The 16,443-nt window shown below is 40.4% G+C and overlaps 1 protein-coding gene across 1 annotated transcript in view; it reads left to right on the top strand.

The window, feature by feature from the left end:
- Positions 1-16,443, top strand: part of LOC124722927 (ERI1 exoribonuclease 3-like) — a 104,323-nt gene that overhangs the window by 47,693 nt on the left and 40,187 nt on the right. The window contains exon 4 of the mRNA XM_047248088.1: positions 13,953-14,150. Coding sequence (XP_047104044.1) covers positions 13,953-14,150 — 198 coding nt within the window. The remainder of the gene's footprint in view (positions 1-13,952; positions 14,151-16,443) is intronic.

Here is a 16,443-nt window from a genome sequence, read left to right as displayed (position 1 = left end):
GGAGTCTACGAAGTGAACGGGCACAGCGATTGTGATACTAGACTCTTGCTTGAGAAGAGTGGGCCACTTGGCTTTAGGATTTTCTTAAATCATTTCATGTGAATGCCAAGCTGGTTTCTTTTGTTAGGAGATGACCAGCTTGCTTCCCCATATTCATCCACCTGATCTTGTGTTCTAACAACCAGTCAGGCAGCAACCTCTGTGCAATCAGTAACAGATGGTTAGATCATTTGTGTGTTCATTTTGCGAGCTTCTAAATAGAAGCAAGTTACTCATCTAGATTTGTTTGTGTGCTTTTGTAGTTAAATCAAAAATTTCTTGTATGCTTCTGTGTTTACAAGGCATAGTCTCATATTTCAGTAACTGTGTGCTGTATATTTAAATCCTCTGTCTTAATTCTGTCATTTGTTTTGATTTGAACAGCCATTGCCTGTTGTAGAGCTCAGCCAGGTGCTGATGTCTGCACTAGCAGCAGCAGATCAGTACATTGTTTGTGTGTTTATTTTGAGCTTCTAAGTAGGAGCAACTTACTCATTAAGATTTGCCTGTGTGCTTTTGTACTTTAATTGTAAATTTCTTGTGTTCTATGTAGTGTGGTTTTGCACCATACAAGACGGTGCTGGCTTGGTTACGCAGCTTGAGGCTGTTGCAATGGGATTCACTTGTGGGGGGCTGGATGTGGGGATCCAAGGAATGTTTTGCATGTCCCTCATGCCACCCCAGCCCACTACTGTGGCTGGCCTGGTTACCACTCACATTGAGGTTGACATCTCATACGTGGTCGAGTGAGGTGTAATTTCTAGGTGTGGCAGGCAGTGAAAGACTTTCCAGGGGACTGATCGTAAGGCTTCCCTGGCCTTGTCTGATAAAAAGGCTTCAGGTGCTGTCTGTGGCTGATAGAGACTTTGAGCCAGATGCAGTCACTTGTCCTGTTTCAGATGAAGCATCTTGACCTGTAAGATGTGGACATTCACCAGAGGGTGGGATTACTGGTAGTTGGGAGCTCCAGTGTTATGGGCATAGTGGGGCCCAAGGAGGGGAACAAGTCCAGTGTGCTCTCTGGGTGCATACCGGGGAGGAGGGAGTCATCCCAGATGTTAAAGGGATCTTACTGGAAGGTATGAAGAGCACAGGAGGCAGCCAATTGCTGCAGGTAGTGACTCATGTCGGTACTAAAGATGTGTTGAATGAGTGAATCATTTTTTCTTTGCTTTAGCTGTTATTTATTTATTTTCGCTACCATTTTCATCCTATGAAACCATTGTCTAGTGAATGTCTATACAGAAAAGCATATTTTTGTCACCAATAAGAAATAAGAACACAATGGTGTGCAGGTAAATTAGCAGAAAAATTATTATCTTCAAATTTGCCAAATGTTAAAATTGGCACAATCTTCACAATATGTTTCTCACTTTGTATTGGTTTACAAACTGGTGTAGGTATTTTGAGTTTTGATATTTATTTTGTGCATCTAAGGTGGGAACTGTGCACATATATAATGTTGCCCAAAGAATAAAAGGGCAGATGTCTGATAAAGAGAGTTTAGTATCTGCCCAGGTGTGGCAATGCTGGTCAACAACACTGTCAGCACAAGGTACTGAATGGCCTGACAGTGGCTTCACATCAACTGGGAAAGTGAACACTGTAAGAGGAAATTAAACTTGCTGTGCAAGTCAGTCTACGGGGAAGCAGAAAATCTGAAACTGTGTAGAGATGAGTGTGGAGATACACACAGCACATGGCTGTCGCAGCTGGCTGATGACTAAACACTTGGAAACTATGCATGGTGTAAAGAACAAGCTGAGTCCATGGTGACTGAACTCAGCAATAGAACTGCCCGCCTGGCTTATTGCCACCACCAGGTAAGCACTTCCATCAGCGGGTCTAGCCATACCATGCATAATTTGTGCCCCTCCCCCCATGGCAGTTGTTCACACTATTCTGCTTCGATAAACATGCCAGCTTACTTGGCTCCGTTGCGATATCTGCAAGAGGAGATACTGAAAAGAGAAACAAATAAAATAATATAAAATATTTAAAAGGTGTTATGAATTGGGGAGTTAAAAAATTTAAATTTCGCTTGGTGTATAGTTAACATGATTGATTTTATCTGTCAGTGTGGAAATTGTGTGTGACTAATATTGTCTGTTGGCATGGGAATTACCAATGGATTTATTTATTGATTTATTAGCCTTTAGCAGAATGCTGACAAAATTGTAGAGATATTTTCTGTTTTTTGTTTCAGTTTGTTCATCAATAAGTTTATCTGACTGATTTTTGAAATGACTGAAAATGGAATTTGATTATTTTCATTTCATTTCATGTGTTCTTTTAATCTAATCCAAATTTCCTACCTATTTGGCCAGTGTGCATTATGTCACATCTAATTGTATAGGTTCCTGATGTAAGAGATATTTAATGGTTCTGTTTTGTGGATGGCGTGTCTTATATTTTAAATTTGATTCTCGGGTGGGATATCAGATGTTGTAAAATTTCCACAGTACTTCGTCAGGGAACACACTGCTGAGGCTGTGACCGAAGCCTCCTATTTGTGACAGTCTCAGAAGAAAGTGTGCAGGTGTGAATGCGCCAAATTCGGTGACCAATAGTAGAGATATGCTGATTGATAGTGAGAGAGACAGCTATGCCACCTCTTGGATGATGAATACACACAGAGGCTGTCAGTCATACTGTACATTGCCATTAGCCCCCCCCCCCCCCCCACCTGTCCCCTCCCCACCAGTTCTCTCTGTTGGGAGCTGCGTGCCAAAATATATGCCCATGCTAGCATGTGCCCATCCTCCCCACTGTCAGCTGAATATCTGTGTCACCACCACATCATCATCCCATGTATGACTAACAGTTCTTTGTGGTTACTGCAATTTTAACATGGCCAGCATGGCCTGCTTCTTTAATAACGGTGCCAAGTACGAAGATGTCAATGGGAGACTTTTGGTGTTTTTATATTCCATACTGTGTCCTGTACTGAGACAATGCTCAGCCACTACAGATTTCTCTGGCTAGTCCAGGTGTATGATGTCAATGGTAGACACATCTGTCCTCCACAATGCGGCAAGTTTCTCTAGTGTATGACATCCCACAGCTGTAGGCAATCTTATAGTCACCAAGCCTCCTTAAACCATGATCGTCTTTCACTGAGCCTAAAAGAGGTCTGAGTTTTGTTGGTGGATGAAAAACGCATTTAACGTCATGCTCTCATTTTTCCACTGAAGGGCTCAGTTGTGCTGCTACATCTTTAGCTAGGTTGTATGTTGGTGACCCATTATTGCTAACTATTGGGCAAAGAGGCACAGTATACTTACGATTCTTATTCAATCTGTATAGTCTGGGAGGAACCAGTGCATGTATACGAAGTTTCTTGGCCACAACATCAGAGATTGTGCTGGTCTTGTGGAGCTCTGAAGTTTTCCATTGCAATTTGGTCTCATGGGATCCTTCTTTAGAAAGTGGTATGCACAGTTGTCCAATGACTGGTTCATCTTGCTGAAGTACATCTGCTTGGAGGGCATAACAGATGTGTTGCCTTGTCTGCTGGTACGATTACATTATTAGGATCCTCGTGTAGATCGAAGCACTGACCTCTCTGCAACCAAGATATTCTTGTGCACTTGCACACATGTCAGAGCACAGCAAGTCTCCCATCTGATTCCCTTGGCAGCATCCCTGAACAGTTTCGGGATTGCCTGTTCAACAGAGTTAATAATATCCAGAATGTATGGTGCCCTGGGTGGGCGTAAGAAGGAAAGTTAGATGGCTAACATTGTAGAGGGACCATGTACAACCTTACCGACAGATATCTTTCTGACATGGCAGTTTTGGTCTCAGAGAAGGAGCTGAACTTTGCCACAACCTGAAGACATCTCCCTTTCTGGATATTATTAGCTCTGTTGAACAAGGATTCCAGATTTGCCACACACTGACATGGGCACCAGCACCCAAGAATAATATCTCTGCTGCTGAGAGGTCAGTGCTACAATCTCTGTGTGAGGACCTAATATTGTGATCTTACCAGTGTATAAAGGCAACACAAATGTTATCCTCTCCAAAAAGATGTACTTAAATAAGATGAAGCCATTATTGAATGACTCTGCGTATCGCCTTCTAAATGAGGACCACCATGATCAATTTATGACAGAGAACTTTAGAGCTTCTCAAGAACAGCACAATCTTTGATGCTGTGACCAAGAAACTTCATACACAGGCACCAGTTCCTTCTAGACTATATGGATTGCCTAAGATTCATAAGGATACTGTGCTCCTTCGGCAAATAGTTAGCAGTGTTAGAGTGTAGGGTACCAACGTAGCACAATTGAGCCCTTTAGTGAGAAAATGGGAGCACAACATCGCAACTCAGAATATTTTGTCCATCAGCTCAAGAACTTGTGACTTGTACCATCAGATATTCTCATTAGTTTCATTGTGATCTTGCTTTTCACTTGAGTGCCACTGTAGGAATTACTGTTGCTCATTGGTGAGAAGCTGGAAGGGGAGCTTGTTGATTTGTTTGAGCACGTGCTCACTTAGACTTACTTTTCATTCAGTGACCAATACTTTAAACACACTGACGGTGTCGCATTGGGTAAGCCCTTTCCACCCACTGTGGCCAATCTTTTTACTGAAGATTTCATGGAGATTGTCATCTGGCCCCACGGCACTGCATTGCTGAATTCATTTTTGCAACACCTAAATTGTCTTCATTCTAACATCAGGGTTACTATGGAGATGGAGAGAAATGGCGAACTATCACTCCTGGACATGTTGGTGTGGAGAAAATAGGATGGCACCTTGGGTCACACTGTGTACTGTAAACTTACGCATGTGGACTTATATTTACTGGCCTCCAGCTGTCACCAACCAGCACAATGAAATGGCACACATAGGATATTGCTCCACAGAGCACAAGCCATATTGGATTCAGAAAGCTTATCTGATGAGCTACTCTACCTCCGTACCTTCCTTCCCTGTAGAGAGTGGATATTCTGAATGGGAGATTTGCCACGCCTTACACACAACATGTGCTAGACAAAGTAAGGAGCTGGAAGAAAGTGAAAAACAAAGAGGAATGCTTGTTTTTACACATGTCGGTGGTATTTCTTCACAAACAAGAAGATTATTGGAGAAACATAAAGTTAAATGCATCTTTCGTCTGCTTTCAAGTTCAGTGAAAGATGATCTTGGTTTAAGAAGGCCTGGTGTCTACAAGATTCCCTGTAGCTGTGGGTCATCATACCTTTAACAAACTTGTCACACTGTGGAGGACAGATGTGTTGCAAATCAAGGAAACATACATGCACCATCCAGAGAAATCTGCAGTGGCTTAGCATTGTCTCAGTACAGGACAAAATATGGAATACAAAAACGTCAAAATTCTCTTCTCGAAGTCTTCGTATTCGGACAGCGTTATTAAAGAAGCAGTGAAAATTCACAGCTTGACTAATCTGCTTAACAGGGACATACCAAAAGTCTTGAGAAGTATGTGCCTGACTTACTTCTGATTTTTACATGACACTCTAATAAACCTTTGGAGGGACATAGTCTACTTATTTTTTGTGGTGCATAAATATACAGGGTGATTCAAAAAGAATACCACAACTTTAAAAATGTGTATTTAATGAAAGAAACATAATATAACCTTCTGTTATACATCATTACAAAGAGTATTTAAAAAGGTTTTTTTTCACTCAAAAACAAGTTCAGAGATGTTCAATATGGCCCCCTCCAGACACTCGAGCAATATCAACCCGATACTCCAACTCGTTCCACACTCTCTGTAGCATATCAGGCGTAACAGTTTGGATAGCTGCTGTTATTTCTCGTTTCAAATCATCAATGGTGGCTGGTAAGGTGGCCGAAATACCATATCCTTAACATACCCCCATAAGAAAAAATCGCAAGGGGTAAAATCAGGGCTTCTTGGAGGCCAGTGATGAAGTGCTCTGTCACGGGCTGCCTGGCGGCCGATCCATCGCCTCGGGTAGTTGACGTTCAGGTTCTTGTTCGAGCTGAGGGAACAGCCAATTCTCTAACATCTCCAGATACTGTAGTCCAGTTACAGTAGCACCTTCTAAGAAAAAGGGACCAAAAACTTTATTGGCTGAAATGGCACAGAAAACGTTCACCTTAGGCGAGTCACGTTCATACTGAGTTGTTTCCCGCGGATTCTCACTGCCCCATATACAGACATTGTGACGGTTGACTTTCCCGTTTGTGTGGAAAGTTGCTTCATCACTAAACACAATCTTTGAAACGAAAGATTCATCTGTTTCCATTTGAGCAAGGATAAAATCACAGAAATCGATTCTTTTAATCTTATCAGCTGCAGGCAGTGCTTGAACCAATTTCAGACGATAAGGTTTCATAACTAACCTTTTTCGTAGGACTCTCCATACAGTTGATTGTGGAATTTGCAGCTCTCTGCTAGCTCTGCGAGTCGATTTTCCTGGGCTGCGAACAAATGCTTGCTGGATGCGTGCTACATTTTCATCACTTGTTCTCGGCCGTCCAGAACTTTTCCCTTTGCACAAACACCCATTCTCTGTAAACTGTTTATACCAACGTTTAATACACCACCTATCAGGAGGTTTAACACCATACTTCGTTCGAAATGCATGCTGAACAACTGTCGTCGATTCACTTCTGCCGTACTCAATAACACAAAAAGCTTTCTGTTGAGCGGTCGCCATCTTAGCATCAACTGACGCTGACGCCTAGTCAACAGCGCCTCAAGCGAACAAATGTACAACTAAATGAAACTTTATAGCTCCCTTAATTCGCCGACAGATAGTGCTTAGCTCTGCCTTTTGTCGTTGCAGAGTTTTAAATTCCTAAAGTTGGGGTATTCTTTTTGAATCACCCTGTATATTTAAAATCTATACTACTTTATAAAGACACATCAATGTTTAATGTTGTTAGGAAAACTCTCAAAAAGTTCTTGAATGATTTACTTCAAATTTTTAAACATTATTCTAATAAACATTTGGACAGACATAGGATACATATTTTAATATATATGGTTTAGAAATGTATATATATCCATACATATTATAAATATGGAAGTATGTTTATTGTATGTTCCACATCTCCTAAACTACTGAACCGATACCAAACAAAGTTGGTACACATGGGGGGATAAGAACCTTGTACCACATCTCCTAAAATACTGAACCGATACCAAACAAAGTTAGTACACATGTCACTACTGTCTGTAAAAAATCATTGGGAGGATAAGAACCTCCTACCTCTCAAAGAGTATGGGGTGGGGGTGAAATGTAGTGTAGCCCATAACACGCGATTATCCAACTTAGTTCATCCAGTATTTGAGAATGAGAGCACATAGTGGCTTGCAACAAACATTGAACATAATTTCAAATCTTTACAAAATGTTTTCCCACTGACAGTCCCCACAAAAGGAAAAAGTTTATTGCATACTACATTGTCACTGTTCGTGCAGTAAAACTGCCATGTGAAGCATGAATTTTAATTAATTACTTCTTTACTACTAACTGTTTGTAACACTTTTCACAGACAGTATCCACAGATTCCACTGAATGCATCAATGTTCGACATGTAATTCAGGAGATCGACATCATAAACACTGAGATTCATGAAAAATTGCCACATTATGCATGAAGTCTTCCGAAGAAGTCTTCCGAAGTGAGAGTGATTTCAGGTGTGCCGCAGGGGAGTGTCATAGGACCGTTGCTATTCACAATATACATAAATGACCTTGTGGATGACATTGGAAGTTCACTGAGGCTTTTTGCAGATGATGCTGTGGTGTATCGAGAGGCTGTAACAATGGAAAATTGTACTGAAATGCAGCAGGATCTGCAGCGAATTGACGCATGGTGCAGGGAATGGCAATTGAATCTCAATGTAGACGAGTGTAATGTGCTGCGAATACATAGAAAGATAGATCCCTTATCATTTAGCTACAAAATAGCAGGTCAGCAACTGGAAGCAGTTAATTCAATAAATTATCTGGGAGTACGCATTAGGAGTGATTTAAAATGGAATGATCGTATAAAGTTGATCGTCGGTAAAGCAGATGCCAGACTGAGATTCATTGGAAGAATTCTAAGGAAATGCAATCCGAAAACAAAGGAAGTAGGTTACAGTACGCGTGTTCGCCCACTGCTTGAATACTGCTCAGCAGTGTGGGATCCGTACCAGATAGGGTTGATAAAAGAGATAGAGAAGATCCAACGGAGAGCAGCGTGCTTCGTTACAGGATCATTTAGTAATCGCGAAAGCGTTACGGAGATGATAAATAAACTCCAGTGGAAGACTCTGCAGGAGAGACGCTCAGTAGCTCGGTACGGGCTTTTGTTAAAGTTTCGAGAACATACCTTCACCGAAGAGTCAAGCAGTGTATTGCTCCCTCCTACGTATATCTCGCGAAGAGACTATGAGGATAAAATCAGAGAGATTAGAGCCCACACAGAAGCATACCGACAATCCTTCTTTCCACGAACAATACGAGACTGGAATAGAAGGGAGAACCGATAGAGATACTCAGGGTACCCTCCGCCACACACTGTCAGGTGGCTTGCGGAGTATGGATGTAGATGTAGATGTAGACTTTTAATTTATTACTTGTTTACTGCTTACTTTATTCACAACACATATCACAGGCAGTAGACCCACATACCGCTAGATACACCTGCAAAAATTATATCACTGTGCATACACAGTTCAAGAGATATTATGTCATAAGCATTCAGATGCATAAAAATGAAACTGCAGGGTGAAATTCGCTAGAGATACAGGTGAAATATGTGTACAAATACATGAAAAATGTCTTAAATATATTCGACACGTGTGTATGCAGGCAAAGGCGCAAGGAAACAGCTCATCCTAAACCAGTGGAACAATATCGGTCACATTTGGTACACATATTAGCTATGATCCGAAAAGATATACTGTGATGGTAAGAACCACCAGCCTCCTGTTGGGCTTGTGGTAATAACGGGGAAAGAGAATTGGGAGAAGGAGATGGACAAACAGAGAGTGTGGAGGAGGAGATGGGCAAAGATATGGGGGGAGGAGGAGGTGGACCGAGAGAGGGGACAGAAGGAGATGCACAGAGGTAGGGGGAGAAAGAGATTGGAAGAGAGTGGGGGAGGAGGAGATAAAAAGAGAGGGGGAGGAAATTGGCAGAAAAGAGAGGAGAGAGGAGTAGGTGGACAGACAGAGGAGGGAGAAGGAGGTGAACAGCAAGAGGGGTGAGGAGGAGGAGGTGGTAGGAGGAGATGGACAAAGAAAGAGGAAGGTGAAGATGGGATTAGAGAGGTAGAGGAGGAGGAGCAGATGGACAAAGAAATGGGGTACGAGCTGATGATGAAGAGTGGGGTAGCTAGCAGTAGGAGTAGGTGGACAGAGAGAGTGGTGGGAGGTGATGGTCAGAGAGTGGAGGAAGTGGACAGTGGACAGAGGGAGAGGCTGGTGAAAATGGATATGGTGGAGAGGGGGGGGGGGGGGGGAGCCGGAGATGGAAAAAGAGATGCAAAGAGGAAATGTACTAATGGAAGATTGGAATAAATACATACCCAATCAACACCAGATACTTGGCTAGTATTTGTATAAAGGTTATTACTATCAGAAGAAACCAATTTACTCTTAAAAGTTTTTCCAACTGTGTTGGTTGCATGGTTGTAATTATTACTTATTTACCAATTTAGGTAGGCTGTCATGAGATAGCTTTATTTTACCCTACTGTTGACTGTGTCATTACGATAGCACTCCTGCTCAGTAGGAGAGGAACCGCAGGTTTGGACATTTGGTTCAGGCACTTTGGCCAACCAGCCAGTGGTGTGAAGTCACTATCCATGGGATTAAGCCTTAATGCCTCGAAGGCCGAATTGTTTGTGGCCACTGCGGCAATAATATCACTGAGTCCCAAGGGCTGAAAGGCTCAAAAATACACGATTTTACTAGGTGTGATCGATCTGTGTGGCGCTGCGCTGTATGGGCCCAACTTGTTTACTGGATGGGACACTCAGAGGGCGCTGTCTAGAATCTGATCTCGCAGCCACCTCGGCTCTACCAGTCCACCATGCGTGTCTGTGTTTCAGTGTCAGGACTCAGAACCATCTGTTAATGACTTAGATAGGTATAAATAATAATTCCAATCACAGAAGCAAGACTGTTTGTTTCTTTGTCAATTTACTCTTCTTTTGAATCCAGTAAAATGTCCCTAACCTCTTCCCTACAGAACATGGAGCACGGTCAGAATGCAAAATAGGTTGAATTATCAGAGGAACTTGTATATTGACCCGTAACTTCACAATACAGTACAGCTTTAATTTTCAACTGGAAATACTGTCTGAAATATTGTTCTGTGTTGAAACAGTTACAAAGCACACTAAAACACTTTCATGTAAGTGTAACATACAGTAGTGTCTGTACTGTAAAATATGTCTGTATTTTATGGCAAGATATTGCTACTGTGAGTGAAAGTTTGACGACTCTATATACCTTATTACAGTACTGCATGGTAACTATTTTTTCTGCGAATTTACCTTAACACCATTGTGTTCTTATTTCATGCCAGTAACATAAATATTCTATTCTGTACAGATATGCACTAGACAATAACTTCATAAGCCAAAACCAGTGTTGAAAATAAATAAATAAAAGCCTAAGTGAAGAAAAAAATGCCACATTCTTCCAATAAATATTTGGCTGTAGTACCCTCCATGAAAAAGACTAATGATGTGTGTCACTTTTTATCAGAAGAGATTCTCTCTGGTTTCCAGTGTCTGTCTGAAGTGGTCAAGACAGCCAGTCTAACTTGCAACATAAAGACAGAGCTCACCACATGTACCATCATTGACAGGATCAACTGTGGGCCTTTGGTAGAGAGCTGAGTGGAGATTCTGAATAAGAGGCTCAGGGAGTCCTGTATCCATGTAGGTTGCAGATTTCCTTGACTCGCACCATAAGGTAGGGGGTATCAGGTTCTGCTTAATAGATCATGTATCCATTACACACAGGAGGCAACTACATGGGCGGCAGTTGCTATGTGGAGTGGACTGTGAGCAGCTTTTTAGGTTAGACGGTTGCAGAATTGTAAAAATTGTTTCAGTCTCAAAGGGTACAGGTCAAACACAGGATGGAGGTAGATCTAGGAAACATTGGTATTGTAATGTTAAATTGTTGTAGCTGTGTTGAGAAAGAAACAGAGCTCCAAGCTCATATAGAAAGCACTGAAGCAGAAATCATTATAGGCACTGAAAGCTGGCTAAAGCCACAGATAATTTCAGCCAAAGTTTTTACCAAGCCTGATGATGTTCGGAAAGGATAGATGCACTTCTGTTGGTGGTGGCTGTTGGTTGCTGTTAGAAGTGGTGTATCTTGTAGTGGAATCTAAGTAGACAGTTGGTGTGAGCTAATATGGGTAGAGGTTATACTTAACAACTGGAATAAGTTAGTAATTGGTACCTTCTACTGACCCCTGACTCAGATGACAGTTGCTGAAGGGTTCAAGGAAAATTTGAGTCTTATCTCAAGTAGGTACCTGACTCATACAATTTGTTGTTGGTGGTAGGGATAAAACATTGTCCAGAGTTGTACTAAATGCAGTCTCCAAAAATTATTTCGTGCAGTTAGTTCAGAAGCCCAATTGAAGTGTTACAATAATGTACTTGGCCTCTTAACAACAAGTAATCATTAGCGAATCATCATGACAGGTACAGGGATTAGTGACCACAAGGTCATTGTAGCAAGACTAAATATGGCAACATCCATATTCGCCAAAAATAAACAAAAACTATATATATTTTCAAAAAGCAGAAAAAAATTCGCTTGTCACGTTCTTAAGGGCAATCTGCACTCTTTCCAAACTAACTGTAGAAGCACACACAAGAAGTAGTGTTGCTAACAGTCTGAAGAAATTCTAGTCAAATGTAGAACATACCAGTGGCAAGACACAATAAATACCTTCAATGCATGATAGCAACAGTAATGTTACCAGAGACAATGCCACTAAAACAGAGTTACAAAATGTAGAAGAAATTCAAATCTAGAACGCTGCTAACACAAGGAACTTAGAAGTTCAGGGTGCTTATAATTAAACTTTAGCTACCTGAGCCAATGTATACTGAAAACTGTTTTATCATTTGGGTATCCAAGTTTATAGGAATGATATTTAGACTGTGCCTACAGAGTTCGCATTTGTAGTGTTAGTGTCATTACTTGCCATTATGCACTGTTGTTGGTATGGCAACGTGGGGTTGAAACATAAGCGTCATTGTGCATTACAGTTGCAGACAGTCAACATGGATATGGACAAGGTGAGTAGGGCTTTACTCATAAAGCTGTCGTATCAAAACAACTGCAATAGCACTGCTGCTCTTTGCGAGTGTCAATGCATTATAGGAATGTGGAGAGGCCTTGTTTCCCCACTGGGGTTGAAGAACATGATTCAGTAGTTCAAATTACCTGGCAATTTGGGAATTGCGCCACAAATTGTCTCCTAATCATATTTCTTGCCTATTGAGTATTGTCTTAATTGTTTGAGAGGATTTCTGATTTCCTGTCAGAAAGGTCACAATTGTCGAGTAAAACAGAAGTGATATTTGGCATTCCCTAAGGAAGTGTTGTAGGCCCTTTGCTGTTCCTAATCTATTTAAATGGTTTAGGAGACACTCTGAGCAGCCCTCTTAGGGTGTTTGCAGATGGTGCTGTTGTTTACTGTCTACTAAAGTTATCAGAAGATTAAAACCAATTGCGAAATGATTTAGACACAATATTTGTACGATGTGAAAAGTGGCAATTGACTCAAAATAAGGGAAAGTGTGGAGGTATTCCACATCAGTGCTAAAAGGAATCTGTTAAATTTCACTTACATGATAAATCAAACATTCTAAAGGTTGTCAGTGCAACTAAATACCTAAGGATTACAGTACGGACAATTTGATCTGGAATGGTCACATTGATATTGTGGGAAAGGTGAACCAAAGACTGTTTTATTGCCAGAATACCTAGAAGGTGCAAACTGTCTATAAAGAGACTGCGTACACTATGCTTGCCTGTCCTCTTCTGGAGTTGTGCTGCATGGTATGGGATCTTTACCAAATAGGTATGATAAAGGTTGCCAAAAAAATTCAAAACAGGGCAGCTTGTTTTGTATTACTGCAAAGTAGGGGTGATACTGACATGGATATGAAATGTCAATTGGGATGGCATCATTAAAACAAAGGCATTTTTCATTATGCAAGATCTTTTCATGAAATTTCTATCTTCAACTTTCCCCTCCAGAAGTGAAAATGTTTTGTTGATGGCCACTGGCATATGGAGAAATGATCATTGTGATAAAAAAGAGAAATTGCTATTCAAGAATGGCATGGTAAAAGAAAGGGTCTGAAGGTAGTTCGATGAACCATCTGCCAAGCACTTAAGTGTGAATTTGCAGATTAGTCATGTATATGTAGGTGTCAACAGGACCTTAATATAAATTTCCATCCTTTTTTGTATCTTCTCAAAATTGATTTATAGGGAATTTATACTATTGAATAAAGTAGTTGATAAAATTATGTATGTACCAAGATCACAGGTGGCACTAGTATAACCATCACTTAAAAAGAGACTTGACTGTAAAACATTGGGTTTAAAGGTTCCCTTTTCCTAAGGCTATGTGAGACAAGGACTGAAGCAAGATGTTGAAGGCTTTCAAAGTAGGCCAGATGGATAAGTCACTTAGAAACCGTGATTGGGTAAGATACAATAGCAAGGAGAATATATATACACTCAGCCTCACACCAGTTATCCTAGTTTAAGTAACAGGTAAGTAGCCACTTTTTCTGTCTGCTATTGTAATTACTAGCTCTCATCTATTACTTTCTTGTACTTACACAGCTATTTTACAGTTTTTGCCTTGTTATTTGTGTGCAGTGTTTTTCACTCCTCTCTCTTGTCATATTTCATTCCAGGAGATAATTGATAACTCCGAGACATTTGAGAGCATTTTTCAGCAGTTCAGAATATGGCTTCACAATAATGACTTCAATAACAGATGTGTGTTTGTAACATATGGTAACCAGGATTTTGAAAGGCTGCTGCCAACTCAGTGCCAGATTTCAAATATTGCTGTTCCAAGCTGCATGAGAAAATGGCTTGATTTGAAGAAGGTAAATGAATATATTTATATTTTCAGTTGCACATAGATGCAGAAATGACAGATATCTCTGTAAGTGAACATGGAATTGAGAAACAACTGTTTTGCTAAAGGGAAGGTCACTTGACTGATGGGGGTATCATTGAAAGTCAGTGTCTGTGCAGATAAGAGATATCTTTTTAACCTTATGTTCTACCACAGTTATTTTTGGCTGCTGAATTCTTTACAGTTGGCTCTCTTAGTACTATAAAAATGAGTTATATTATTTTTGTGCCTCATCCTAATGTTTTGACAAATTCAGAGTCTCGTGTTTGTGTCTGATGTGAGAATACTTTTTTACATGTAACCACAAACAACTGTGTCTTTGAATTTCTCCTTTTCATCAAAAACAAAATTAAACTTTTGCACAGTCATTGATTTTGATTTAATTTCTCATATTGTTGGCATTTTTAAAGGTGAGTTACACACAAGCTAGTGGGAATTTACCCTGGTTTATTTACAACAAGAGTTATATATAGGATGCTCCTTGGAAACAGTGCTATCTAACTTTAGTCTGTATTCCAAAGCAAAGTCCAGTTCATGCTGTATCAGAGTTCCGCTTAGGACAAACAGAGTCCACGATAATAGTACCTAAGCCAAACCAGTAGCACACTCATTGCACCCTCCACAGATTGCATCCCATTTGATTCAGACCCGTCCTGGGCCAGTTTATATGCTAGATTCTGGTGTGGCCTTATCAGAGAGCAGTCTTGATGGCAAGCACCAAGTTAGACCAGTTCTTAAGTATTGATTATTGGTCTAGGAGCCCTACCAACTCAGAATAAAAGAAAAAAGAAGATTCAGAGATGAGGTGCATGATTTGTCATGGTTTTGTTTTGTTGTCAAGAGAGTGTTATAAAAATACTTAACAAGCTGCAATAAGAGACAACAAATGTAGTGTGTGTCATAAAGAGTCTTATGCTAAACATGCTGAACCCACATTCCAATTAGAACGAAATAATATATTGCTTTTTCCAGCACACCTCACATAATGACCACAGTGTTAAAATGAGAGAAATTGTGCTTGTTCAGATGGGTACTGACAATTTTTCTGCATATGTAACATCTGTGAGTAGAACAAGATTAAGGTGAAGTGAGTTTGGTATGTTATGTGCCCTCTGCTAAGGACAGTATTGTTTGTGCAACATAAATGTAGACAAAACTTCCGTGTAGGTGCAAAAATACCATTTATTGGAGAACAATTCACAAATAAACTGGGAATTGTGTACAGTAGAGAACAAATCACCGCCTGTGCAGTATATGACAGAGGCAGAATGGACAATCTCCTTGGAAAAAATGCAAAATGTATCCTTATTTGCTAAAGCCTTGACTGAAACACATTCTCATCGAGCCTCTACAAAGTTAGAAGGTATCCCTCTCACTATTATTACAGACAAAAGCAGTGATGTGACCAACGGACCAATTCCTTTGACATAGCCAAATTACCGGCCACATACTAAGTCAAAATTTCAGCTTCAAACAATTTTCAGCCACATCGAATCTATATTTATTGCAATATTCTACATTTTAACACCTGACACATGTAGATCGATAACATCCCTATCACAGAATGGAAATTCAGCATTGCAGTAGCACAATGTGAAGCTGCTCTTTAGGCCTGGATTCCTTACACAATCAAATGCTTCACTAACTTGGTGACTCAAATGATCAAAGTATCTTGATGATGGTTAACAAGATCAAGCAGGAGGAATTTTTCCCCACCAGTTGGATGGGAAGTATGATTTTATCAGTATTGAAACCTAGCAAAGAAAACCACAGTATAGGCAGCTACAGACCAATCAGTTTAACAGCAACCCTGTTGTGGATTTCAAAGGTTATGCAAGTTGTGACATGGTCGCAAACTGAACAGTGACCCGAATATAGAATAACCAGTTCTCTCCAATGTGACGTTCTGGAGTTGGTGCTAACAGAGGGCGCTGATTATGAGTGGTTGTCTGTTTTCATTCATTAGGCTTCTTTAGCTATTTATTTTGTAATTTTCTGTATTATTCTGTGCACTCTGAAAGCTGTATACTATTTACTTCGTTATCTGTAATACCGCCATTTGTGCATATGTCAGTTACTGTCTCTTAACATTTTCCTTTTTAGCAATCTAACTTTTATCATGTTTTATTTCATTGCTTTTTATCACCGTAATGCCTCTTACACCTTATAAGCACATTGCAGACTTTACTGATTGTATCCCCCGTTATTTTTCATCATACAATTAATCATCGAAGAATGAGTGTACGTCTACAGTAGCGACA

The sequence above is a fragment of the Schistocerca piceifrons genome, chromosome X (genome assembly GCF_021461385.2).
Source record: "Schistocerca piceifrons isolate TAMUIC-IGC-003096 chromosome X, iqSchPice1.1, whole genome shotgun sequence".
In the NCBI taxonomy this organism is placed as follows: Eukaryota; Metazoa; Arthropoda; class Insecta; order Orthoptera; family Acrididae; genus Schistocerca; species Schistocerca piceifrons.
Note: the sequence above shows the minus strand (reverse complement) of the source record. Positions and strands in the feature narration are given on the sequence as shown.